Source organism: Aspergillus nomiae (genome assembly GCF_001204775.2).
Source record: "Aspergillus nomiae NRRL 13137 chromosome Unknown contig00118, whole genome shotgun sequence".
Classification (NCBI taxonomy): Eukaryota; Fungi; Ascomycota; class Eurotiomycetes; order Eurotiales; family Aspergillaceae; genus Aspergillus; species Aspergillus nomiae.
Genome location: NW_015378173.1, coordinates 24,303 through 48,138, shown reverse-complemented (window position 1 = coordinate 48,138; position 23,836 = coordinate 24,303). Strand labels below are relative to the sequence as shown.

General features: G+C 47.9%; 6 protein-coding genes across 6 annotated transcripts; 5 read left to right on the top strand and 1 right to left on the bottom strand.

Annotated features, from left to right (window-relative positions):
- Positions 1–93: 93 nt before the first annotated feature.
- Positions 94–1,495, top strand: ANOM_007297 (F-box protein; the record flags this gene model as incomplete). Its single annotated transcript, XM_015552553.1, has 3 exons — positions 94–239; positions 304–816; positions 871–1,495. The coding sequence occupies 3 exons, from the start codon at positions 94–96 to the stop codon at positions 1,493–1,495; spliced, it is 1,284 nt and encodes a 427-aa protein (XP_015407285.1).
- A 3,537-nt stretch (positions 1,496–5,032) lies between these two features.
- On the top strand, positions 5,033–5,958 carry ANOM_007296 (putative mitochondrial inner membrane protease subunit Imp2; the record flags this gene model as incomplete). Its single annotated transcript, XM_015552552.1, has 2 exons — positions 5,033–5,508; positions 5,586–5,958. 2 exons carry the CDS (start codon positions 5,033–5,035, stop codon positions 5,956–5,958), a joined length of 849 nt encoding a protein of 282 aa, XP_015407286.1.
- Positions 5,959–6,027: 69 nt separating this feature from the next.
- On the bottom strand, positions 6,028–9,486 carry ANOM_007295 (sporulation-specific 71 family protein; the record flags this gene model as incomplete). The annotated part of the gene is made up of 3 exons (XM_015552551.1): positions 6,028–6,727; positions 6,779–9,274; positions 9,327–9,486. Coding segments are annotated over 3 exons (3,192 nt in total), but the record flags the coding sequence as incomplete, so codon positions are not given.
- A 337-nt stretch (positions 9,487–9,823) lies between these two features.
- On the top strand, positions 9,824–10,979 carry ANOM_007294 (GLTP domain-containing protein). The gene is made up of 4 exons (XM_015552550.1): positions 9,824–9,991; positions 10,047–10,105; positions 10,160–10,278; positions 10,412–10,979. The coding sequence occupies exons 1-4, from the start codon at positions 9,868–9,870 to the stop codon at positions 10,725–10,727; spliced, it is 618 nt and encodes a 205-aa protein (XP_015407288.1). The 5' UTR covers positions 9,824–9,867; the 3' UTR covers positions 10,728–10,979.
- A 3,828-nt stretch (positions 10,980–14,807) lies between these two features.
- ANOM_007293 (ion-transporting P-type ATPase SPF1) lies at positions 14,808–20,699 on the top strand (the record flags this gene model as incomplete). Its single annotated transcript, XM_015552549.1, has 8 exons — positions 14,808–14,960; positions 15,036–15,140; positions 15,193–15,584; positions 15,652–15,716; positions 15,785–16,163; positions 16,693–19,990; positions 20,044–20,180; positions 20,232–20,699. The coding sequence occupies 8 exons, from the start codon at positions 14,808–14,810 to the stop codon at positions 20,689–20,691; spliced, it is 4,989 nt and encodes a 1,662-aa protein (XP_015407293.1). The 3' UTR covers positions 20,692–20,699.
- A 506-nt stretch (positions 20,700–21,205) lies between these two features.
- Positions 21,206–23,510, top strand: ANOM_007292 (putative vacuolar segregation protein (Pep7); the record flags this gene model as incomplete). The annotated part of the gene is made up of 6 exons (XM_015552548.1): positions 21,206–21,481; positions 21,560–21,582; positions 21,634–22,127; positions 22,178–22,552; positions 22,602–22,821; positions 22,877–23,510. The coding sequence occupies 6 exons, from the start codon at positions 21,206–21,208 to the stop codon at positions 23,508–23,510; spliced, it is 2,022 nt and encodes a 673-aa protein (XP_015407289.1).
- Between the last annotated feature and the right edge of the window lie 326 nt (positions 23,511–23,836).

Sequence of the window (23,836 nt, the reverse complement as noted above, 5' to 3'; positions counted from 1 at the left end):
AGCATCAAGCACCTTCGCATCCATGGTTACAAACGTCTCATTAAACTGGCCCTGAGCTGGAGCTGGCCTCCCCATGTCTTTAGAAACCCGATAATGAGCCCAATCTTTCAGTTGGTCCTCCATGTGAAAAAGGCCCGCGCTGCCATCAACAACATCAACAGGGGGAGGAAATCAGATACCAAGAGAAATAACCCGTCTAGGCACAATCCCTTTGCTTCGTCGGTCTCTTCGACATTGGAGTACGTGCTCGAAGATATTCCGTTACAAGAACCACTCGTACTTCCTTGCTAACGACCCCTCTAGTGTCAACAAACTCAATCCAGTCCCGACCTCTTCCCTGTGGGACATCCTCCCTGTTGAGATCCAAGTAAAGATCTTCGCTCATTGCGGTATCACGGATCTATTACCGTTGAAACTCGTTTGCAAAGCCTTCTATGAGCTTCTTACCACGCATGAGCATGCGATCACTCGGCAATATCTCCGCCAGCGCCGTCATGGCTCCCTTCCTTCTCCGATTGATAGTGAGAAGACATACACACGTCACCCCGAGGATGACGTAGTGCTACTGTCAGATCTTTTTCCGCCCGCAAAGAGCGCGAAGGGTGGCCATATATATACTTTCAGATATGTTTACAGTCTACGACGGCGGCAGAAGCTATGCTCCAAGCTATGCTATTACATCGCGGACCGCGTTATGGATCGGTTCGCTGCAAGTGAGCCGGCATTCATGAAGTCTATGTTTCCCTCCCGGAATGAGCGCAGTGATTTCGTGAAACGAGGGACTGCCAGTATATCGTTCTATCTTACGCCATTGATGTAGGTGTTACTCTCAAACAGCACTCTTAACGTGCTCTCTGATGACTTTGCCAGGTATTATACTCTATACTTCCTCGAGTCTTATACTCTCGCTAGGCGGGAACATACCAACATTCTTCTTCACGATTTCGAAGCTGGGCGGCTGCCCGTCCCCCTTCCTCCGGACGTCCGCAAGTCTATGTACCGAGGTTTGCAAGTCAAGATACTGCGGTCTCCCCCTTTCACAAACACCGCCACTCTCATCGCTACACATCATTGCATGCAACTCCTTGTTTCATATCTTCAGTATACAGTTCCTCCAGATGAGCCTGGTCCATCGGATGATAGTTGGATCAGCTCATTACTTACGGTCTCGCCGTTTATCCGTCTCGTGGAGTATTTTTCTGCTGAGATAGGTGATGGCGGGAACCAACGAATGCAGCGGAAAGATTTCATGAAAAACTTCCACAATGATATTACGTCGAACGAAAAGGACGACATCAATTCATTGGTTTTCGAAAGTGCACCAAATAGTCATATGCATAGCTCGGTACAAGACGTCTGGTTTGAGGTTGCTCGTCAGGAACTGGCGTCGAGAAGAGCCATGCAGCACCGTGCAGAACGTATCTTGATCTGGGACAATTTACCAGTACTACTTGGATGTCAGGATTGTCGGGATTCAATGGGATACCGTGCATGACTCGCTCGATTGGCAATATAGCAAGCATTGTATTAGTCGGGGTAAGGCGTTCTCAGGGGTTATTGGTCAGTGCACTTCGGGAAATATACATATTGGATAGTTTGGTGTAGATATTTACTTGTTCATATAACTACTACTTGCCACAATTTTGATATGATTTTTGGATTTTGTATAGCTAAATAAATTTCCAACAAATCCGTGATCTGGGGATAATCTCTTCTTTCTTCGTCATTACACTCCAGAGATCATTATTGTTAGAACCGTTGTCATATTGCAAATATCAATATTGAACGATAACCTTACGGCGACAGCAGTTTATGCCTCCGCGTATAAAGCCAGTAGTACAACTTTCCTGGTAGCTGAAATCTAACAAATCCTCCAGGCTGTTCCTTAGAATACCTGCAATTAAGTGCGTTGGCCCGATTTCCAGTGCCAACTGCCGCTAAAAATGAAAATAAGAATAAACGCAACTAAAGTAGACCTTGCCACAGAATACCATTGTATCGATATATTGACCTCATGCATATATGGCTAGAAGAGGTCGCCTAACACGACTGGAGTTGTAGAAAGGCCGTCACAATTCGATGGTCGGATCAGGACCAGCTTCCAAAAGCTGCCCAGACACAATCCTCCATGGCACAATCACCTCGATCTCCCCGCAGATGAACACCGGCTGCATGAATCTGAATCCAACCATAGGCCATCTAGAAAGCCTATTGGCCCCAGAGAACCATCCTCCTGGAATAACATTATGCCCTTAATGGGGTCTGTCTATCTCGGCTTGCTGCTTATGCATCGATGTCGATATCGATCTTTTCCTCGGTCTTCTCCTTCTCTGCCGCCTAATCTCTATATCAGTCTCCCATTACGTATAAATAGGCCGAAGTAAATATATACCTTACGCGCCTTTCTATTGGCGCTCTGGTGCCGGTTGCGCCTCGCGATCTTAGTGTTTGATCGCGAGGCGCCACCGGCGGCAGCTGGGGCAACGGCCTTCTGGTACTTACAATATTAGTAAATACATTAGATAGAGATAGGTTTAACTTGCCTTAGTCTTCTTAGTCTTTTTCGTCGACTGCTGCTGCTTTGGCTGCAACTGCTCCAGCAGCTTTTTTCAATTAATATTGTATACATAATAGCAATAAATAAATATCTTACCATATTTGCGATACCCACAGAGTGGGACATTTGGTCACATTTAGAGCACTGTAAACTATAATTAGTATATATTTAATATATAGAAATGACAATTGAAGTTTATAAATGAAAAGATTTGGTGTATTTTTGAGATAAAATAGAAAGAGTCAAGGCTTTAGTAAAGCTCAAAGCAAAACTCAGTGTCAAGACACTAGGCGACTTGAAGCTTTTAAGAAAAAGAGATCTCTACTTACAGTCATTTTGAGAGGGACGGAGGCAGCGGCCTCAGGTACTTACAATATTAGTAAATATATCAGATAAAGATAGGTTTAACTTGCCTCCCTCGGCCCTTATTCTACTCCTCCTTCTCCTTCCGGTTGTCACATTGGTGTCGGTGGTGCCGGCACCTTATCAACCAGGATCCTTTTTGTCCCGACTCCCAAGGACAAGGAAGAACACGGTTTTCCATGTACAGTCACCATTTTGTTGGTAGAAAGACCGTCCCAGTTCAATAGTTGACTCAATATCAGCATTCAAAAGCTGCCCAGGCACAATCTCTATGGCACAATCACCTCGCCACTCCATCAAATCCTAAGATAATTTTCCCTACCTGCAGTCTGTCAACGAAGGCTTTTGTGTCCCCAGCATATCTCCTCCCACATACGTGTGAAGGACAGGCATTCTTGTCGATAATCCTTCTTGCCTGCCTGCAGCCTATGCAAGATGAACTTGTATTTGCTGAGCAGAATGGCGAAGTATCCCAGAAGTGTGTGGTAGCTTACCCAATTCAAAACATACTATGTAGTATGCGATATAAAGCGGAAAGGCCTCATGACTATTACGCAAAGATAAAACTACTGAGGCACCCTCATTGAGGCTTGATCCTGAGCAATGAAAAGAACAAGTTCGGTCTTCTTGGTGGATATCTCTAAGCAAGAGATGACAAGAAAGAGTCGACAGACTGAGCTCTTAAATAGATCTTCCAAGATGGAGCTAAAACACTATTAACTCACCAAATTCCAGGCATTCCATCAGCTCCACCAATTCAACCAATTTGACCAATTGAATAATCCAATTAACTTGATTAATTTGAGTGCTCTAGTCCCAGTATAAGGAATTCCATGTCCCGACGCGCTAACATATAGCTGAAGTAGGAGATCAGTGTATGACTTCCTGAATTGCGAATTTGATCATATGACTAGATCTCATATAGTAAAAGGGAATTGCATACACATGGACTGATTGCATAAAACGAGGTAACGATATGATAATGGACGCAATCCTACGATCAAAAACCGAATCACCGTTTAAGTACGGTGTGACGGGAAAGGCAGTGAAGATGGATACAAGACAAGTCACGTACGCCTGAGCAACGTCCGGATTAGCTGGATAGTTAATACTAATAATTCATGCTAGCTTGAGAACTTCCCCAAGTTACGGTACCCATTACCGCTATAACTTCCCGCAGTCATGGCCTTGTCGTGTCACTACGGCCAGATGATTGAATTCGTTGATAGGTACCTATACATCCCCATGCTATAGCAACACTCGATGGGATTAGGCCTTTGGAATATCCTGAACTATTGTTTGGGTTGTTATTCGGGGCCACTGTAGCTTGTGTAATATTGGCATTACTAGGCAATCCGATTCTATTTGTAGGGCATCTGCTCTCACCCCCACATGTTCATTATCTTCCTCATAAGCCCTAACTAGCCTTTACTCCCACCAAGAGAACCTCACACAAGCATGTTATATACAATACACACGACCCTCTATATAGCAGAGCCTGTTAAGATTTATAGCGCTTCAGGGCGAAACGCGTGATACAGCGCAAAGGATAGCCATGAACCGAGTTCCCCTGACCCCGGTTCAGCATAGCATTAGACAATCTGAGTTCCCAGATGTAAGTACACTGGGCTATAGGAATCATTGACAGGTCAAAGGAGGAGCTCATGATACTGTTTGTGTTGCCCTACATCATACGAGGGACTTCCAGCCCCTCTTGTGGGCTGGAAAGACATACGAAGCGAAGGAGTCACATAACCCAAGAGTAATTTAAGCAATTCAAGTAGTTTAAGCCAGGAATCGATGTAGAATACATTGCATAGCTGAGTCTCGCTTGCAACAATCAAAGCCATGTGATTCCACACCAGGGATGGGTTCAAACAATGCAAACACTGCAAACAGAAGCTCCCCGATATCATCATCAATTCCATATCAACTTCGTGGAGTTGCACCACAGCTCCATGGCAACTGACTATTAAATAAGGTATGATATACCTAAAAAAGCGCAACTAGCCCTCCAACGATATTCAACCCACCAACCCCGCACTACGCCGCCCATGACGCCATCATCCTGACTCGCGATAGCAAAAAAGAGAGAAGAAAAGAAAAGCAGACATGTCAAGCTCATCCCAAAAGCCTCCGGGCCCCAGATTTCAAGTGCTCACACCAGAAGCTGCCAAACTGCGATCACAACCCCGACCATCACCCTCGCCCACCCCGTCTCCATCCTCTGCCGCACCCTCTACCGCACCCCAAACCGCTCAACCTGCCCCGGAACCACCTCGCAAGCCATTCTCCCCGTTCTCCCACTTCCGAAGTCGCTATGCGGCACTGCCCATTTCTGTCCGCACAGGCTTCCGTGTTCTCCGCATATTAGCGCCCATAGTCCCGATTGGACTCTTCTTCTCCGAGCATGTCCTGGGGGTCATGTGGGTTAGCGGGCCGTCAATGACGCCCTACCTCAATGAGGACTATGAGCAGATGCATACGAAGCGCGATATGGTGCTTGTGAATATGTGGCCGTGGGGCGGGGCTGGGTGGCCCTGGGAGCGGACGAGGAGGTTGGAGAGGGGGATGGTTGTTACATTCCGGTATGTTTCTGCTCGGATCTGTATGGGTTTCTTTTATGGCTGCGGTGGTTATTGACTGGTGTTTGTTTTTTTGCTAGGTCACCGGCTAATCCGGGCCATATTGCTATCAAACGTGTGGTTGGGCTTCCAGGGGATCGGATCACAACTCGCGACCCGTGTATGAAGCCCTCGCAGATCGTGCCGTTTAATCATGTTTGGTTGGAGGGTGACGCGGCGGATCCGAAGAGGTCGCTTGATAGTAATACCTATGGGCCTGTGAGTCTTAGTCTGATCACGGGAAGGGTGATGGCTGTGATGTATCCGCGGTTTAGGATGCTTAAATGGACGGACTGGGAGCAGGGGCTTGTTGAGGGTGACGATGAGCGCAAGTTAGGGGATAATTATCGTCACGAGGTAAGGGATCGTGTGTCGAAGGAAGCGGTCAAGTTGGAGCGGCCTGTTCTATCATAGAGGCTTCTACTTCTTGCCATTGTGGGTATATGCTGTACTGTACATAGAGCTTTTGTATTATTATAAAGACATGTGTATGAATACGTAGAAGATGCAGGGAACATTTAGGGCAATGAGCGTAAGAAGTACGCAATGAGTTGAGCAACAGACCCCGATTTATCGGACTAGGAGCAGTGACTCATCCAGTGAGCTCAAGTATTTGATTTAGCTAACCGTGTGTTGCAACCACTCGAACATCTTCCGGCTTGCTTTCTTGCAGCCGATCAATCTCGGATGCAATGCTCATGACCCAGCGATCTTTGTCTATCCGGCTCCGTGCTTTAAATACCGCAGTTCGCCCATGGACACCCAGCTTGGAAACTTGCTTCAACGTCTGCTTTGTTTGGCCTTTCTCCCCTTGCTCGTGTGCTCGAAAGAGATTCTTGCGCAGAGGCTGCCAAATCACGAAGGTAATGGCCGTGTCTTCATCACTGCTCGTATAAGCGTCTGTAGAAAGATAAGCCCGGGGTAAGGTGCGATGGCTTGGGCGATTGCTATCGAAAGTTTGGTTGGTATAGAGCAGATCGGACTCTGCCAACAGTCCCGAGTAAACATAGCAGTCGCTTAGATCTATAGTTGCTTCAAGGTTAGAATGGACATGAGGGATTTCAACACCATTGCGCTTCCTCAACGAGGACCGGAAAATCAACAATTTCCCGTCGGTAAGAATGACATTGCATCGTTTGAACGTTGAGTGCCGCCGTGGTTTCCGAAAGAGCTGACCAGACATCTGGGCAATATCAGTATCATTGATTACCCAAAAAACGCATATGGGACCTACTTTGATTGTTCGACAGCCAGTCAAAGCACACATATTATGTAACAAAGGCGATGCTTCTGCCCGTCTAACCTCCCACTTTTTGGCGAATTGACCTACCACAGACTCCATCTCTTCGTCAATATCAAGTATCTCTAGGTTGCGCTGCCGCAAGAGTTTGAGCTCCGCCGCATCAGCTGCACACCGTGCTTTCCAGTATTTCACAAGGGCATCAAGCCTCTTCATCCATTCATTCTTAGTCCCCTCGTCGTACGCCTGAAACCGGACAACAAGGTCATTATCCAAAAGCATCTCAAATGTTTTATCGTCGTCAAACTTCTGAGTTGCGCCATCATCTCGCCGAGTGTCTCTCGCTTCGGGATTGAACTCAACATCTGGCCCTTCCCGGATATTTCGGTCGGCAGGGCAACTGTTACGCTGCACATCACGCACTTCCTGCACTCGACAGATATCGATGTGGCCATCAGCATTGGTCAGATTGTGGAGGTTCCTGCGAAGCTGCGCAAATGCTTCCTCATCGTGTCTCTTTATGTGCTCCTTGTTGCCACTTGAGAGCCAAGTTATCTCTCCGTTCTGTATTGGAAACGGATCAACATCGTATGAGAGTGGCATTTCATTCAGAATGTCTTGCGTTGATGGGATATTTGAGTCATCTGCATAAAGTCTTGGGGGAGCTGGCGGCAGGGACTTTGCGGGTCTGCAGAAAAATAAATAATGGTCTTGAGTGAAGCAATATAGGCGCTTGAAGAACATTTTGTTCATGCGCTGGTGCACACCTCTTTGTGATGTAAGGCGAATCAGAAAGCCCTCCACTGGTTCTGGCTCTTCGTCCCTCTTGTCATCATTATGTACATGCGTACGATAGTGTTGTCGCGGTCGGAGCTCGAGCTCGTGAGTCCTTTGCATCGCTAAGGTTCCGTACATTCTTTCCTCATTGATGCCGTGGACCCATTCCAAACGATCGTATCGCTTCCAAGCAAGGCCCATTCTCTCAGTTTTAGACCATTTATGCAATACGTCAGCCCATTCAGGATGTTTATCCAACAATTCAAAGCAACCACGTATAATGATCTCTGCTGCAGCTGCCTTCTGCGGGGTAGAACGAGAAAGTATTCCACTTCTCTCATTCGCCTCGAGACGCGCTTCCAATTGCTCGAAAGGGTTTTCAAATGTAAGCGACACCCCAAGGTCTGGTACATTAATTGATAGTGAAGACGCCCGGCGTCTTCCTAACGCGTAACCTAGAGACGTGTACCATTCAACAGCGTGCGCCGTAGATTTAGGTCGTATGATGTAGATCTTTGTGCCATGCTTGCAGGGACCCCAGATCACAACAGTCTTATCCAGAGAAGAGTACAGGTTCAAATTTACCTTCTTGCGACCTAACAAGATCTCATGGTAAGGTTTCGCCTTAGTGTTGTGTCTCTGGATCTCGGGGATAACGCGCGTCTTATACATCTGGAGAGTAAACGGCGCATCCTCATCAGACGTCGCTCGAAGAACCACCAAGAACTCCCTCCAATTATCGGCAACCCTAGTTTCCATCCTCCAACTGTCATTCTCACCATAGTCTTCTGGAAGTTCATGCTCCGTCTCCTCGATTCGAACAAGCATCCTTTCAGCCTTGATAATCTCGCCTGCTTTTACTTTGCGCCGACGCGACAACGTTCCTGAGACCAGGTTATGTGTCCTTGAAATTCGAGATCGGAGTCTTTGCTGTCTATCCAAAAGATTATCATTGTATTTTATGGCTCGTTTGTGGAAACGAAGCCGTACATCGCCAAGGTCTCCGGTACTTTCAACTTCCTGAGTTTCAGGGTCCGGTGTTGAGAGTGCTCGAGTAATTCGTCCTTTCCCTTTGAGCAGCGACCTAGATCTTAGCAATGGGGTCGTAGATCCAAGCTCACTTTGCGATGCCATGGGGCTTGACTGACTGGCCTCATACTGACTCATGGTCCTTGATGTTGGTTTGCTCAGTGGTCTGATGGTCTCCCCACTGCTGTGGTCACCCGAGGTCTGCTGTATGCTATCTGGACTGGCGGCAACCTCTCTTGCTGTTATGTAAGATTGCGCATCTGTCGCTGTGCTAGCTGGAGTCTGGTTGTGCCTCTCTGGGACCAACATTGAGGGGCCGGGTGTGGCAGAGGTATGGGAAGAGGGCGCTTCAGTGGTTTCCCCTAGCGGTTCACTTAAGGTCCTGAGGGCTTTATTATCACCAGCCTCCTGCTCACTGGAGTCCTCTTCCCGTTCACCCTCTATAGTATCCTCTGGCTCATCGTTCTTTGTCAATTCTGGAGATAACTCGATTCGCGCAGGGTCCTGTGAGTACTGTGCAATATCGGTTTCCGCCCGAAAAGTAACGGTTTTGGAGGAGTAATTTTTGAATCTAAGTCGCGTTTTATACCATGATTTGCGATGGTTTTGCAGCCAGCCTTTGGGGATTGGCCCGATAAAGAATCGTCTGGTGGTTACATGGACATGATTGGCAGATGCATAACGCTTTAACACTGGTTAGTTTTTCTGACAGTGTATAGAATGATGATACCCCTACCAATTTCTCAGATGTATAGAACTCCGGTTCCAGGCCATGGTGGCGGTCATGAAATGTAGGGTGTAGGTTGGTCTCCATTGTGTCGCCAGCATGCTGAACTAGGGGGTATTGAGTGCTCATTGCACGCCTCCACAAACATCAGATGTGACTATAAGGGGAGATATTTTATATAACATTAGACAAATTAGCTTGATTAGCCCCAGGGCCTATCAAGATCCACAGAGGCGATGTGCAATCAGGAACCGATCGATCAGTCCCAGTTCTAAAGGTGGACTTCAGGCGATGACGTCGTTGTTCTTCAGCCCTGGTCACCCATTTGCTTTGTTTGTGCTGTTTGATTCGTTTGCAGATGTAAATCAGGGGGCCAGAGTCTGGACCCGCTGATTGGCCTTGCCGCTTGCGTGGCCATTGTCCCGCTAACGGCGGTGTGACAGGTAGACATAACAGCTGGTGCCCCTCAAACTGCCTCCTTTCTCTCTATTCTGCTCCGTTGTTTCTTGCTCTCTTCTCTCATTTCTCTCCTCGTACACTACAATTAAAAATGGCTTCCCAGACCTGGTTTGACGGCCTTAAGAGGTCCTTCGCCGATGTTCCCGTTGGCGCAGACAACTCCATCTCTACCACCGAGTTCCTTGAAGCCGCCGAATCCCTGACTACCTTGTTCGGTACGAAATTGAACTGACTTGACCCTGGAATCTGTCCAATTCTGACGATATTTAGATGTGCTCGGATCTAAGGCTTTCTACCCCGTTAAGAGCGACCTCCTTGGAAATGTCAAGGTCCGAGAATCTTTACCCCACCTTCAACTGCTGAAAGACCTAACTTCAGTATAGAAACTCAAAGACCGGCAGCTGGCTGCCCCCGCCGAGTCTGAGACTGTCCAGTCTCTCTCTGTGAATGAGCTGAAGACCAAGAAGCACATTGCCTCTGAGGGTCTGCTCTGGCTTGTTAGGTATGTACTGATCGTTGCTCTCAACTCTTTTAGGGTGGTTATCAGGGGGTTGAAACGTCTCCACTCATGGATGTTTCGAATATATGGAATGGTTGTAACTGTGCAATTAGCTAACCACGTCGAATTAAAATAGGGGTCTTGACTTCACTGCCCAATCCCTCCGCCGCCACGTCGACAACACCTCCGAGAAGCTCGCTGACTCCTTCCGTGGAGCCTACGGCGTTACCCTCAGCAAGCACCACGGTTGGGCTATCAAGCCGGTCTTTAACCTGGCCATGGGTGCTGCCCCTGACAATGAGAGCTTCTACAAGTCCCTGGCCTCCAGCACCTCTGTCTCCGACGAGGTCAAGGCGAAGATCCAGGAGCAGTTGACCCGCGAGGTGAAGGCTCTGGAGAACATCGTTTCCATTCTTCAGAAGTTCCAGGAGCAGCCGGATGCCAAGTGGTAGATCTAAAGGTGACCATTCGCGTTGTTTCCGTTCATTCACAACCATTTCTAGTGCATAATATTTCATCGTATCATGCTCTAAACATGTATATAGGTGGCTATACATACCTGATTTCAGAAGCGAGCAGGACCTCTATTCAGGACACAGTTGCTTTATAAAAGAGCTCATCATATTATTCAAAGATATCATACAATACTACATACTATGTTGCTGTGCTGGCTTACCTTTGCCTTTCTTGGTCGCCATTGTGACTTAGCGGATTCAGACAGACGACTTGTGTCTTGATATGACGCCATGTATAAGCCCTAGTATTAGACGCTGTAGTCCAATTTAACACATAACGACATGTGATGTCTGCTATACCTTTCAATTTGCAAGGAGTACCCGGATACTGGAGTTGCCCTGAGCAATGGTATTCGTAACCGTCGTTAATACCAAAGTTCCACCACCTCCCACTGCCTATCATCTGCATCATCGATGGGGCAGCTTGGTGCATCGAAGGGACTCGATCTCGCGTTTAGTCCCTGCATTAGGGTTGGTTCTTGGACCATGGCCGAGAGCCGCCATGTGGGACACTGCAGTGGACACAGGAATAACAAGCTTCACTATATGTCTACTGGTAGTTCAACACGACGGTGACAGTCATTGACCGGGGTTTGGCGGTTATATGAAGAGCAACAGTTCACAATGGTGCAACATTGTGGTCTTCAAAAGAGGACCTCCGTAGATGCGTATTGACAACCTCCCACCCGGTCTCGGAGATGCTGACAGGCCTTGCGTTGTCGAGCACTGGCCGTAAAGGCAGTGTCAACTGACATGCTGGGCAAAAACGCAATATACAATGACCCCAGGAATGCCCTGACAGATCACTTCGCTCGACGGTCTGATTCAATGAGTTGTATAGCAGAGATGGTCCGGCTAAAAGAGGAAGACGGTTAGATAAGGAATTCTTATCTCTTTGAAATAGAGTTTAGGTGGGATGGCCTGTCACTGTCGGTCAGTTTCACATAAAAAATAGACCTGTTTCTTCCAACTAAAAATAACCCACAGAGGTGACATCTGTGCAGATATAAATGGAAAAGAGACATCGACCGGACTCCAGCCTTATGCATGTCACGCAAGATCGTGATACGATGCCTGTGTCAGATTGAGATAGCCTGAAACATTCACACCTAGCGTACACAGTCGACAAGGAAGCTAAGCTAGTTTATCAAGCGCATGTACTCGGTACTCGCGGAAGTATTGCCGAATCGAATACCGAAAGACGGCTCTTCTCTTGAGGGCAAGATTAGACTCGAGCGATAGTTGAACCTAGCTGATAACATTAGCTACGGATCGGGAGCAGATCGTCACAGCAGGATTTGATCAACAAGGCGCCGTCAACAAGCATTGCTGGTCTGCTCGCTACGGGGTACATTTCACCGCGGAAACGAGTACCCAAATCGAACATTCCCCGCTGCGGCAGTTGAAACTTGAACGGCGTGGAAACGGTGGGAGAGGCTAAGGAAAAGGGGGAAGACAGAAGCCGCTCCCGGCAGCGGATTTGCACTAACAATTCCTAAAATAGCATAATTGATATGCAGTTCACGTCCTATAAAAATTCTCTTGGTCGATGAAACAGACCACTCAGAGGCCTCTCGCCAAATATAGCGAATAGCAATATTGCTTAACATGGTACTAGTATCTGCCGGAGTAGATCGTGCTACTCCATATAATGTCTTCGGGGAGGAGATTTCTTATAGCTTGTGCTTACATCTAGTAGTTAGTTGGCAGAGGTCCTGTTTCTTAATTACTACTAGGTATGTAGGTATAACACCGTGCATACCTATTGCTAGTAGTGTATACAGATGTATATGCACAAATGAAAGGGTGAATGAGAGGGTGAATGAGAGGGTGGCAATGAATCTACAGCACCACGTTTTTGCCCTGTTGTGATCTTATTATGCACAGCATACTCCGGAGTAGAGCAATGACACAGGCGAAGAATGTGCTAAACAGCCTAAAATATCCCATCGGCAAAGCAGATAAATTACTGTGGATTCCCGGATACCACTACGGAGTCCTGTGGGGCGGGAACTCGACCCTACCAACTTGGGGCGAAGCCGCCAGTGCCCAACTTGGTAGAACTCCGGCTTGGACGCAGTGCCATGTTACTTTGAATGTAACCTATCGCCGCGGTGTCGCTTTTCAAGGATTAGTGAACATGTGAGTGGCCCAGCCGTTGTGGGTATAAAGTGCAAGTGTATGTGTATACTAACACTGTATAGTTATACCGCCGGTGATATGAGTGAGCCAGTGAGGGTTAGCTTTGTTCTTACTCATGGAAAATCAAACGGGTTATCCTGGAAAGAAAAACAAGGTTTAGCGAATAGTCTAGAAACAAGCGATCCTCACACACTACTTAGCGATGGTGCTACGTACTAACAGTAAGTAGACGCGCTGGAGGCTGAAAAGGGGCAGCTAGCGGTTTATAGTTTATAGTTGGTCTTCGGTGTGTGCTGATCCCTATGATGGAAGAATCTTAATAGCCACCGCTTCAACCAACTTACTTCGAGCCATGAAGTCTATCATGCCGATCTTAAGATGGGATCAATTAAATTTACAAAGCCTTTCTTCATCTGGACCTCCGATCAGCATTCGATACTAGGGTACCATGCACAGCAGAGTTTGATTCTCGTATTCGATATCCCACGAGAGGCGAAACTGGATTATTGGAATACGCATGTGAAGATCCTTCAGAATGTAAAAGGGGATTTAACCTATTTGCTCCATAAGTTAAATGTTCCTGACGTTGCCGACAAACCCATGACTCGGTAGGCGGTATATTAATTGGACATCATTAGATTCATTACAGTTATAGCAAGCGGGCTAGGATCTGAACCATGGATTGCTCACCCACTCTGCCCTGTAGCACGGTCTGGAATGTGCATAGCTTAGCTATCCACACGAGGGGGAAAACAAAAAAAAAAAAAAAAAGAATGAAGAAGTTAAAAAGGAAGAGTATTTGGTGGCTCTACTGGATTAGCTTCGCTTGGCAGATGGGTTCCTTAGGTAATATTGTGAATAAAACTCCTTCGTGGCCAATGGTAACCCATGTGATTGTTGTAAGCACGTCCCGACCATATTTGAAAGGGACTTTTTGCAGGCGCATTGATGCCAAACTCTGTATCTTTCACAATTGAGATTGGGAGAAGAACACTCATAATTGAACCAAGCTCGAGCGAGGTTCTTGAGACGCCGTGCGAACTGGGACATTATCGGGCCGGAGCGGATATTACGACGGCTATGGCTCCGCGCAAGTCCGTATTTGCCTCCACTGATGAACCCCTTCACCTTCGATGTTAGGTAATTCCAATTTATCACTAACCCGTCCGTGTCCTTCGTCTCTCCACTTATTCCATCGTCGGAACTATGGACCATCACAAGCAGAAGCCCACTCAAGTACCGTGGTCAATGCCCATAATTCTTGTCCAAGACAGATGAACCCTAGTAAGCCATTTCGCATCGCTTTTTCTCCTCACTTTGAGTCATGTCATCATACAGAGTACATGGGCTCGTACATAGTGCCTCAACCCCTGCGCCTTAGGGCAACCAAATTAAGGACTAGTAGACAATAGACCAGCCGAGGTCATCCTTGTAGTTCCGAACATGCGCTTACTGAGGAGGCTCGCTTCCCAATAGTGTCCTGGAAAAGTCCGGCTATGAGGCACGTTTAAAGTTCTGCTCTGCCGCATGCTGCTTCTTGAGCCAAATAAAATGAAAATGACAATGGCGCTATCCCCACACACCCAACGAAGTGGCACCTGGAGTTGGCTCCAGTCGGCATTTTCGATGCAACTAACTCCCTGGAGTCGCATGCTTGCCACTGCGACTGTAAAAGTGTAATTGTCAAAGCGTACTTTTTTAGCGCAGAGGCCCAGTTTCATCCCCCCCCTAATAATGTATGGTATCCCGCAGTTGGAAGGATGATGTCTTGAGTTACATTCAACCCTGTGGTTATCCTTTCCACTCCTCCTAGGAGATGTCCTTGGCTTTCTAGATTATGCATCCTGCTTGATCTAATCAAGCCTTTGCTTCACGATGGTAGAATTCAAGGGTCGCAGCGAACAAATCTTTGTCGTCACCATCATTTTTCTGGGGATTTCTTTCATCTCCGTCTGTCTGCGATGTTTTGTCCGGCTGAGGTTGGTAAAAGCCTTCGGGTGGGATGATATTTTCATGGTGTTCGCGATGGTATGTGGTTGGCTTACTGGGTTGCCGTAGTATGCCTTGTTGGACTAAACTAACCATGTTATAATTCAATCGCAGGCGTTGAATATATTGTTCGCCTTATGCGGTATCACAGGCGCGGTTTATGGTATAGGTCGGAAGTTGGATGACCTTGAGCCTGAACATGTTGAAGCCGCATTGTTTGTGCGTGGAATCCCAGATTGAACCTCTTCTTTGACTGACGCGCTCGATACAGTGGTGGTGGCTCGGCCAAACAAGCTATGTTTTCACATGTGTAATTGCCAAGATTTCTATCGCACTGGCACTTCTTCGCCTCACGGTCGCTAAAATGCATACGATACTCCTCTGGGTCGTCATTGGCGTCTCAACTGTCGTGGGCCTTGTATTTTGGTTTATGTTGACATTACAATGTCATCCGGTGGAGTATTTCTGGCAGCGGATGAGGCCGGGCGCTTCGGGAACTTGTATGAAAACTCAGCACCTCATTGATATCGCCTACGTTTACAGCGTCTTCGCCACACTTTGCGACTTTATCCTGGGTCTGTTGCCCATCGCCCTGGTGTGGAACCTGCAAATGAACACGAAGACAAAGGCTGCTTTGGCCGGTATCCTAAGCTTGGGTTGCATGTAAGTTTAAGTTGCCATAGGTGCATACTTTTGCCTTTGGTTCTATTGCTGATTGTCTGGGGTTTAGTGCGAGTGCTGCCGTTATAGTCCGCATTCCTTACCTTCATCACTATAAAGACACCGAATTCCTCTGTGAGTTCTCGCTGTCATCCCTGCGTGAAACCGAAAGACTCTCCCAGCTAACCCACAGCTCTACTTAGATGCAACAACCGATATTTCAATCTGGTCCAATGTTGAAGCTGGTCTTGGTATAACGGCAGGAAGTCTCGTCACCCTCCGCCCGCTCTTCCGCTGGTTCCGGGGAACTAGCTATGGTGCCACCCATAGTGTAAAAAGAACGACCGGTAGCGTTCCTCTGTCAAGTATGAACGGCAACGGGACGCTGCAATCCAAGAATGATCGTGCGGCAGCAACAAGGTACTGGAGACCAGATATCGATCCCGAAGACTCTCATGCGATCGTTACCACAGTCCAGACTTCCCACAGTGGGAACAGCAGTCAGGAGGATTTGAATCCTAAACAGCACCCTATGAACGGTGTCAACGTGCAAAAATCATTCTATGTATCATCCGATGAGATGTAAAGTATTAATTGTAATTCATGACACGAATTCACTAGAGTTTAGAGAGAAAAAAAAAAATAAAAAAAATGAAATGAAAACTTCAACTTGCTTGAAATTCTTCTGAAACTTGGTATAGAAAAGCAGAGTCCATATCATAGTAGAAACTGTTGCTACCATTGGATCAATTCAACGTGATTCGCTAGTACTTGCATCGGATTGGAAAATGTCAGTTCCGTACATGGCACGTGGCGTCAGCCAATCGACGACGCGCGACGACGGACCTTGAGAGTTAAGCGGCGAAACCTCCGGAAGGAAAATTATAGTGTCGAGGTGGCTTCTTTGCGGCGTTTCTTGACGGCGTTTTGCTTTCGAATCCAACAACCTGCACAGATCGGCAGCCTTACTTCACATTTTCCTATGGTTTACTGAATCTCCCGTCTCATCTTCTAGCCTCGCGTCGTTTGACCCGGGTCGTGGTCACTCGAGTACTCACCATGTTAGTGACAGCCTCTTGTCGCGTGCAATTCCAGACTAACCAGCGTATAGGGCAAAACTCGTAGATGATCCGCAGATCAAATATTCGTCGTTCCATAACCCACTTCCTGTCCAGCTTCACACTTATGTCTGGCCGTTTTTAATCGTCTGGCCTGCGTTCTTGTCCATCTACCTCTCTCCTGGGCGCTATGATACTTATATTCAAGGCCAAGAATGGACCTTTGTCTGGCTTGCATCGATTATCACGGCTCAATCGCTCCTTTGGTTGATGACGAAATGGAATATCAACATCCAAACACTGTTCACCGCAACGAGTACAAAGTCTATCGATTCTGCACAGCTCATCAAAGTGATTCCCGCGGCCAACGCTGGGTCGGCCGAAATATGTCCTTTGATACGCGATTCCATGGGTGGAAAGATAACAATCTCATTTTTGTTCCAGAAGCGCCGGTTCCTGTATTATCCGGAACGTCGGTGCTTTGGGCCCCTGTCATACGTCCTTGATGCCGAACCCAAGCCCGCCATCAAGGTTTTCCAAGAGAACCAGGGATTACCGTCCAAGGCCGAAGTAGAGCGCATCCAGCACCATTATGGGGACAACAAGTTTGACATTCCTGTTCCGGGATTCATTGAACTTTTCCAGGAGCATGCCGTGGCGCCTTTCTTCGTCTTCCAGATCTTCTGCGTCGGACTGTGGATGCTGGATGAATATTGGTACTACTCCCTGTTCACACTCTTCATGCTGGTTGCATTCGAGAGCACCGTAGTTTGGCAGCGTCAGAGGACTCTTAGTGAATTTCGAGGAATGAATATCAAACCCTACGACGTGTGGGTGTACCGTGAGAGGAAATGGCAGGAGATCACTAGTGACAAGCTTCTGCCCGGCGATCTAATGTCAGTGAGTCGGACTAAGGAAGACAGTGGAGTGGCCTGTGATATCCTTCTGGTCGAAGGCAGTGCTATCGTCAACGAAGCCATGCTCTCGGGAGAGAGTACTCCACTCCTGAAGGAGTCTATCCAACTTAGACCTGGGGATGATTTGATTGAACCGGATGGTCTAGACAAGAATGCCTTTGTGCATGGTGGTACCAAGGTTTTGCAGATCACTCATCCGAACTCTAACTTGGAGGAATCAGAGAAGAGCACGTCGAAGGTTCCTTCTCCTCCTGACAATGGCGCCATCGGTATCGTGGTGAAGACTGGCTTTGAAACAAGCCAAGGTAGCCTCGTACGTACTATGATCTACTCGACAGAACGCGTCTCGGCCAACAATGTGGAAGCCTTGCTTTTCATTCTGTTCCTTCTCATTTTTGCCCTCGCCGCTTCATGGTATGTGTGGCAAGAAGGTGTCGCACAAGACCGCAAGAGATCGAAGTTGCTTCTTGATTGTGTCCTCATCATCACCAGCGTCGTTCCTCCTGAGCTTCCTATGGAACTCAGCCTTGCTGTCAATACAAGTCTTGCTGCTCTGAGCAAATTTGCTATTTTCTGCACTGAGCCCTTCCGGATCCCCTTCGCGGGACGTGTCGATGTGGCTTGCTTTGATAAAACTGGTACATTAACTGGAGAAGATCTCGTCGTCGATGGTATTGCGGGTCTTACCTTAGGTCATCAAAGCGCGAAGGTCGAAAAGGACGGCGCTCATACCGAGCTTGCCAAAGGCGGCAACATCGGAGTTGACACAACTCTTGTCCTTGCGAGCGCCCACGCTCTGGTCAAACTGGATGAAGGAGAAGTCGTTGGTGATCCAATGGAGAAAGCTACTTTACAGTGGCTCGGTTGGACCCTTGGCAGGAACGATACTCTGACTCCCAAGAATGCATCGGCAGCCGACCCTTCCCGTTCCCCCGAATCAGTTCAGGTCAAGAGGCGATTCCAGTTCTCCTCGGCTTTGAAGCGTCAGAGCACAATCGCAACGGTTATCACTAATGATCGAAAATCATCCAAGAAGAACAAGTCAACCTTTGTTGGCGTCAAAGGTGCTCCGGAGACTATCAGATCTATGCTTGTGAACGCACCCCCCAACTATGAAGAGACGTTCAAGTACTTCACTCGTAATGGTGCTCGTGTTCTTGCTCTCGCCTACAAGTATCTTTCTCATGAGGCCGAATTGTCCCAGGGACGCATCAACAACTATACTCGTGAGGAAGTAGAATCAGAACTGATCTTCGCTGGTTTCCTTGTCTTGCAATGCCCTTTGAAGGAAGATGCCATCAAGGCCGTGCGCATGTTGAACGAGAGCAGCCACCGCGTTGTAATGATTACTGGCGATAACCCATTGACCGCCGTTCATGTCGCACGCCAAGTTGAGATCGTAGATCGTGAAGTCCTGATTCTCGACGCACCCGAACACGACACCTCTGGAACCAGACTAGTTTGGCGCAGTATTGATGACAAGTTTAACCGTGATGTGGATCCTACTCAAAACTTGGACTCTGAGATTCTGAAGACGAAAGACATCTGTATCACTGGCTACGCATTGGCTAAGTTCAAAGGTCAGAAGGCCTTCTCGGAGCTCCTACGTCACACATGGGTATATGCTCGCGTCTCTCCTAAACAAAAGGAGGACATTCTCCTCGGCCTCAAAGATGCTGGTTATACTACTCTGATGTGTGGTGACGGCACCAATGATGTTGGGGCTTTGAAGCAAGCGCATGTTGGTGTTGCACTTCTGAATGGATCCCCTGAAGATCTTACCAAGATTGCCGAGCACTACCGGACGACAAAGATGAAGGAAATTTACGAGAAGCAGGTCGCCATGATGCAGCGCTTCAACCAGCCATCGCCGCCTGTGCCTTTGCAAATTGCCCACCTGTATCCTCCTGGCCCCACCAACCCACACTATCAGAAAGCCATGGAAAGGGAAGCAGCGAAGAGAGGGTCAGCTGCTATAGCAAACACTCAAAATCAAGCCGACAGCATTCCAACTATTACATCGCCTGGTGCGCAAGCACTCCAGCAGTCCAATGCTAATTTGACTCCTCAACAGCAGCGCCAGCAGCAAGCTTCTGCGGCGGCGGCTGGATTGGCAGACAAGCTTACTAGCTCCATGTTGGAGCAGGAATTGGATGACAGCGAACCTCCCACGATCAAACTGGGAGACGCATCGGTTGCTGCGCCTTTCACTAGCAAATTGGCCAATGTTATCGCCATTCCCAATATCCTTCGTCAAGGCCGTTGTACGCTCGTTGCGACAATCCAGATGTACAAAATTCTTGCTCTGAATTGCTTGATCAGTGCGTACAGTCTGAGCGTCATCTACCTCGATGGAATTAAGTTCGGCGACGGTCAAGTGACCATCAGCGGCATGGTGATGAGTGTCTGCTTCCTTTCAATTTCGCGCGCAAAGGTAAGAAATCACCCAAGCGACATGCTCAATACGATGCTAACTTGATATTATAGTCTGTGGAAGGTCTGTCCAAAGAACGCCCTCAGCCTAATATTTTCAACGTATACATCATTGGCTCGGTACTTGGGCAGTTTGCGATCCACATTGTGACTCTGATCTACTTGTCAAACTACGTCTATTCCATTGAACCGTATGTCCCTTTGGCTGAATTATGCTAGGGAATCTTGCTGACACTCCCCAGGAGAAAATCCGACATCGATTTGGAGGGAGAGTTCGAGCCATCCCTACTCAACAGCGCCATTTACCTGCTTCAACTCATCCAACAGATCTCTACCTTCTCTATCAACTACCAAGGCCGTCCTTTCAGAGAGTCCATCCGGGAGAACAAGGCCATGTACTGGGGCTTGGTGGGAGCATCGGCTATGGCCTTCTCCTGCGCCACTGAGTTCATTCCCGAGCTCAACGAAAAGCTACGCCTCGTCCCGTTTAGCACTGAGTTCAAGCTCACGCTGACCGTCCTCATGATTTTTGACTACGCCGGTTGCTGGATTATTGAGAATGTACTGAAGACGCTGTTCAGTGATTTCCGCCCGAAGGACATTGCCGTGCGCCGTCCGGACCAGCTCAAGCGGGAAACCGCTCGTAAGGCCAAGGAGGAGCTGGAGAAGTTGTCTGCGCAAGAAGCGCAGAGGAAGGTTTAGATTAATTATTCTTTCTCTAGATATTTTTAGGGGGTATGCTGTTTAGATATACTATTGTTGCTGTGAGCGGATAGAAGTCTATGCTTTTGGCATGTATGGGAGAATTCATGTTGTAAAGTGTTCTATACAATACAAAATGTTAGACATATATGGTCGAGTACAGTTTGGGACCACGTTCTACCGTGCAAATTGTGTACTGTTCAGAATTCAGGGCAAGTCTATGTCCTGGTACAGTACGGAGTACGCCCCAAGTACATGCATACATGGATGTTTCTGCCTCAGGCATCACATGGGGGATCCGCCCCTCCTAGGTAGTCTGGATCAGCTGTCCTACGTTGCTGCATCCCCAAGCTCCGCCTCGATCCAGAACTGAAACATCAAAGCTGCGCTGCATGTACGGCCGGCTGTTACACTATTCCCTTTACTCTTCTTTTCTTTTACCTTCCCGCCCAGATCGCCTTCCTTACCGCTTTCCGCGGAATTTCCCTCCCATGCTCTACTAATTTAAGCCAATATGTCCCGGAGGACGTTGGGTGGAGGTCGTATCCTAGGCAGCGCGAACGCTCTCTCCCCATCGGCTTCAACCCCGTCTCCGCAACCCAAACCGAGGCTCTTATCACCGACCGCCAGCAGCGTTTCCCTTAGCTCCCAGGCCTCTGCCTCCCAATTTTCCTCCGAAACACAAGATCTCACCTCTCGCATCTCTCTTGATAATGTCGGTACCTCGATTCCTGCCGCCCCGGCAGCTGCCGGAGCTCAACTGGCTTGTCCAATCTGCAGTGAGGAGATGGTATGTTTACTTGCTCCCCTTTGTTCATAGTCTTCACATGTATTCTCAACACGAGGCGACTTACTGACAACCGTACAGGTAACACTGTTGCAGTTGAATAGGTATTACCTACTCCACGGATTCTATCCCGCCCCCCGTTAATACAGTCGCAGACATCTTGATGACGTACATCAGAACTTAGAAGATGATCGACAGGATGAAGTCAAGGATTGGTTCAAAATACAGATGGAGAAAGCGAGACGGTTCCAGCCTCTTGCCGTCTTGAACCAGAAATTAAAGGGGCTAGATGTTTTCGAGTCGAACGACAATCTGCAACCCTTCGCTGGCCCCAGTCGTCCTTCTGGATCCATCCAAGCGCCTGCCCCTGAACTACCGAAACCACTTGACCCTGACGACATCATAACAAAAGATCATTGGCAAACACGAGGTCTATATGATGTTTGTCTGGAACCGTCGTGCGGGAAGCGACTTAATGCCACCAATGGATGTGTCAACTGTCGAAAATGCGGGAAGCTATTTTGCGAGGAACACACCATGTACCAGATGAAGTTATCGAGGTCGGCGCAACATGAACCGGTAAGAGGTTTATGGTGTAGGGTTTGCGAAACGTGTTATAAGTCTAGGGAGGGGTATAATGATCACAATGGTAAACCGGGTCCCACGTGTGCGTCGCTCTATAATTGCTAATAATTACAGGCCTGATAAGGGACCGAACGGACGATTTCAAATCTGTGAGAAAACAAACAGTCGACAAGGCTTTCCTAGAAGTATCCCGGCTAGAGAAGCGTTTGACACGACTCACCCAGCTATTAGCTAGCCTGCCTGTGGAACAGATCCAGTCGAACACAAGTAAGATCTGGTCCATAGCGTGGCAGAATGACCAACGAAAGACCCTTGAGCAAACAGTCGTCAGCTGGCAGGACGACTCGAGCGTCCTGAGATGTCCATTTTGCCAGCAAGACTTTACCAGCTATACTTTTCGAAGGCATCATTGCAGAACTTGCGGGCGAGTTGTCTGCGGTGACCCAGCCACCGGGTGTTCTACTGAAGTACCTCTGAGCATCACCCCTTGTAAGTTTATCACTTAGTAACTAAAACTACCTTCACTGATAACTTGCAGTATCGAAAACATCCACAGAGAAGTCCAGTAACATGGACATAATGAACATTGATGTCAGACTCTGTAAAGAATGCAGGGCAACGATATTTGACCGTCGAGACTTCGAAGCCGACCTCGTGCGGAAACCCCCAGACTTAAGGGCTTATGAGAATCTGGTACAGTTTGAAAGGGGCATTCGAATCCTTTTGCCTAAGTTTCAAAAGCTATTAACGGCACTGCAGTATGTGATCTGCCACCCATATAAATGCTGTTTGTATGCTAATCATGTACATTAGAGACCCCAGACGGCCACCGTCGTCCGCTCAAATAGCTGAAGCTTCCAAAATCCGCAAGCGACTTATTGATTCCTTCGCCCAGTATGATGTCGCCGCTCGACGCATACGCGACTTGCCTACAGAATCTTCAGCACAGCAACGTCTCCAGAAGGCTGTATATCAGCAGGCCAGCAACTTCCTCCATCTTCATATGCTTCCTCTAAAAGCTCTGCCCAAAGTTCTCAAACATTCAACACCCAATGGCCGACTACCAAGCTCTCCTACCAGCTCACCCAGCCCTAACAATGGTTCGACGAGTGGTCATCGACGACAAGGCTCTGCCTTGTCTATTATTAAGTATAGTAGTGTGGCTGCAAGTGGCAGTAACAGCAGCCTGGCCAGCGACACAAGCAGCGCCATTTCCGCACTAGAAGCAGAAGAAAAGTCGCTCCGTGAGCGGCTTATTGTTCTTGAGGAACAGAAGTTCTTCGTCTCTGAAATGATCGCTGATGCGAACCGACGCCGCAAGTTCGACGAGGTCAGCAGTCTGGCAATGAACGTGGAGGATCTCACCCGTGAAATTGACCGTGTGAATGGGATGCTAGAGAGGATAGACTTTGAGAGTGTCTATACCAGCAACCCGTCAACCAGTTGATAGCGATTTTCATAACTCGACTTACGTTAGCTAGCGTTTACACCCACTCCTTGTTCGCGTAGCAATAAATCCTGATGAGTTTTGGTCGCATGGTGGCTGAAGCGGCGTTTAGGATCGATAATTCTGCATAGCATTGGGCGTTTTGTGTGTCGGGCTCCCCCCTTTTATGGCGGCCTTTACGATTAATTTCTCTGCCGTTACTTCTAGTATGTGACTATGGCCCACCTGGCCCGGTCTATTGATTATTCTCTACATTATGATAGATATATCAGATGTCATATTGAATCTATACTTTGCCAGCTATACTTCACCTGCCTATTCCGCTA

Bases quoted from the DNA above. Each gene is read 5' to 3' on its own strand.
- ANOM_007294 (XM_015552550.1), top strand. From the start codon at position 9,868: ATGGCTTCCCAGACCTGGTTTGACGGCCTTAAGAGGTCCTTCGCCGAT. The intron at 10,106-10,159 runs GTCCGAGAATCT...ACTTCAGTATAG, and splicing joins ACCTCCTTGGAAATGTCAAG to AAACTCAAAGACCGGCAGCT. The intron at 10,279-10,411 runs GTATGTACTGAT...GAATTAAAATAG, and splicing joins GGTCTGCTCTGGCTTGTTAG to GGGTCTTGACTTCACTGCCC.